This window comes from Cynara cardunculus, assembly GCF_001531365.2.
Source record: "Cynara cardunculus var. scolymus isolate 2C chromosome LG 14, CcrdV1, whole genome shotgun sequence".
NCBI lineage: Eukaryota > Viridiplantae > Streptophyta > Magnoliopsida > Asterales > Asteraceae > Cynara > Cynara cardunculus.
In genome coordinates, this window is record NC_037541.1 from 13,933,625 (window position 1) to 13,937,009 (window position 3,385).

General features: G+C 33.0%; 1 protein-coding gene across 1 annotated transcript in view; it reads right to left on the bottom strand.

Annotated features, from left to right (window-relative positions):
• The window catches only part of LOC112526953 (O-acyltransferase WSD1-like), an 8,843-nt gene extending 5,458 nt beyond the window's left edge, over positions 1–3,385 (bottom strand). Inside the window, exons 1-4 of the mRNA XM_025137407.1 lie at positions 3,059–3,385; positions 1,823–2,428; positions 1,277–1,343; positions 41–159 (exon numbers count right to left, since the gene is read on the bottom strand). Coding sequence (XP_024993175.1) covers positions 41–159; positions 1,277–1,343; positions 1,823–2,428; positions 3,059–3,385 — 1,119 coding nt within the window. The remainder of the gene's footprint in view (positions 1–40; positions 160–1,276; positions 1,344–1,822; positions 2,429–3,058) is intronic.

The following is a 3,385-nucleotide window of genomic DNA, read 5'->3' on the forward strand; positions in this document are numbered from 1 at the left end:
ATATATATATATATATATATATATATATTATAGCACTCACTTGAATGCCTGAAGATGGTCTTATGTTGACCAAAAGCGTTGAACGCAAACGTATCTTCTTTTTCGGGAGGTTATTTTTCTTCTCGGTTGAGATTGTGCTTTCATCTTCTTTCCCATGACCTTCAAAGATATCAAATACGCTTTTTGTAAATAGACACTTTATTATGTTTATGTAGATTCGTCAACTGTTCGTGCTATAAAACTTTACTTTCTATGTATGATACAAATATAACTGAATAAAGAAACTCGAATACTTTTAAATAAAAACGATTCGTAAAATGGAATTTGAGGTAACTGAAGGTCGAACGTGTTATAACTTTTTACAAATTTTTTAAAGCGTATTGGAAATAATGAAATCGCATAAATAAAATAGTTATTGGAGTTCGATGCGATTTTTATAAATTTTTTGATATTTGATACTTTTTTATAAAATTTATAACAAAGTTGTGATTAGGGGTGTAAATGATGCAAGTCGGGCTCGAGTATCACTATACTCGATTCGAACTCGAAACCCAATTTCCAAGCTCGAACCCGACTCGAACACTCGCGAGTAGTAAAAATTAAAGCTCGACTCAAAATCGATAACTATTTCTCAAGCTCGAACTCGAAACAAGCTCGAACTGCAACTCAAATCAAGCTTATCCATTGAAATTTATGAAATATTAGGATCTTTTTCTTATAAATTTTTAAAACTTAAAGATGTTCAATTAATTTTTATAAAACTAAAAGGATCAACTTCAAACTTTACATCAAAAAGACAAAGTTAGAAATTTCATTCACCTCCCTCTCTTTTTATGACATTTTTTCTTCCTTCATTTAACATCTCTATTCCAATGTAGAACAATTTCACTAATTTTTTTATAGTTTTTCTTTGTCATTTTTTAATTGCGATTTTAATAAAAAAAATAATTGATTAATTTTTATAATTAAAAAATACATAGTTTTGTTTAAATATCTAAAAATACAAGACATTTTTAATATCTATATTTTACAAATTTTATCATAAAAACTAATTATATTTTAAAACTAATTATTTATAAAATAATCGAGTATCTCACGAGCTTTTCGAGTCGAATATTGGGTAGTTTGACTCGACTCGTTTATATGTCGAATCGAGCTCAAGTTCGAGCCAAGCCTATTCAAATCGAGCGTTAACCGAGTCGATCTCAAGTAGCTTGCGAGTTGTCTCGTATCATTTACACCCCTAGCTGTAATGAAGATAGTTTGAACAACTCACCATATCTGCGGTCCAGATACCTTGATAATCCAGCTTGGGTGACACCTAATGCGACGTCGTTAATAGTCTGTAAAATTAAAAGAATAAAATTAAATAAAATTTGTATACAAATAACATATATCTCAAAAATTGTAATCCTCTTTACGAAACAAAAGTTATATGTAAAAAAGTTTCACATTGTAAACTGTATATATTATGAAATAAATATAGCTTAATAATTTGAGAACTTCTACCTTAAAATTTTGTTTTATATAAATTCTTAACATCTAAATATAGTATTTAATATATTAATTAACATATATTTGTTTTACAAAATGTATGTTTCATATATATTTGATTCACAATGTCAAACTTTTTTTACGTGTATTTTTGTTTTACAAACACGTCAAAAAGGTTCACATTGTGAACCAAATACATGTAAAACAAACGTATTATAAAATAAAAAATTGTGTTAATCAGTATATTAAATTCTAAAAAAATATATATTAAATCTCACTATATACATTATCAAATGATTAATTCAATAGTTAAAAAAACGTGTCTCACCGTATTCATTGCATTCTTGATGAGCTTCATATCGTCAAGACTAACCGTCCGGTGAAGGAATCTCCTCGGAGTAAACTCAGCCCCCGCCGGAGCTTTTAACGGCGTTTCAGTATCTGTCAAGAACACCGCCGTCGCCATAAAACACGTCACATCCACCAACGTATTCCAAACCAACCAGAAAACCATGCAAACCGTCATGAACCACCGTCGCCACCACGGGCCTCCACCACCGGAGCTGGAGCTGTAGTAGGAAAACCAGCCGGAATTCTTAGTCTTGCTGGTGGGGATGGTGGGGACGGCGTCGGGATTAGAGATCTGGCGAGTACAAGCAAGTAGCAAAGACATGAGGGAGGTGCCGTCGCCGAGGGAGTGGTGGATGCGGAAGATTCCGATGGCCACCGCATCGGAGGTTTTAAGGTTGAGGAGATGGAGATCCCACATGGGTTTTGAAGAATCAATGGAGGTCTTGCTGAGATTGTAGACATAATCTTGGAGGAATTTATCAGGGGACTCTAGGGTTTGTGGGATGGTAGGGATGATGATGTGGTCGTGTAGATTTACATTTGTTGGAACCCATTTCATTCCGCCATTTTTGTCGTCCACAACCTGCAAGATGGTGGAAAATTACAGATTTATAAAAACGACATCGTTAAGATGACAATTGAGTATTGACTATTTGACCATTACACAAAATGCACAAAGGACCGGTTATCTGAATTCGGATCTAAAAACTTGTATTATTATTGTAGTTTTTAAATATATACGTTAACATATTTCACGACCCTACAACTTTTTATCTCACTACGGTGGAACAAAAAGGTGACATGTGACGATAAAATGTTGTGATTGTAAAAAATCAAACATTCACAACATAAACATTGTGAATGTTATTTTTACAGTGTTTTGGTGGGAAGTTTCAAGTGTAAAAATGTTGGCTTGCAAAAACAATTCTCGTCTCAAAAATTACAAGTCATACACATATAACCATTTTTTATTTTTAATAAATGAACTTATAAAATTCATCGACTACGTATATAATCCAAATAACCATCATTACGGATCGTATTTTTTTCTCGGTAGAAAAAAAAATTAATTTATAAAAATAATAATGGTGGTTTTATCTTAAATAAAAGTCATATTTCTTGTGAAATGTCTATTAAAAACGTATATTAAATTTTAGATAAATGTTCAAATATATATTATGAAAATAAAGTGTCAAGCCAAATACAGTATTACCTGCAAACTGGAGAACCGATGATGCTTAAGCAAAGTCTGTGGCAACTTCTCGTACGCAACACGAGGGTCAATGGGGTTCTTGGAACCCATAATAGCTATGACGTGCACGTTGAAATTTGGTTCATGGAATAAACGTGCGGATGGGCTCAATGGTTCCTCTTCACCACTCACGATCATATACTGGTTGTCAACACCATCGTCATCGTGGCTGACGCCACCACCACCATCATGGTGGTTGCTAATGGTGGTGGTAGGGTTTCTTTTGGTGATTTTAATAGGTTTTAAAGCTGTTTTTCTACGTGTTATTCCCTCTATAAGAGACTCCAT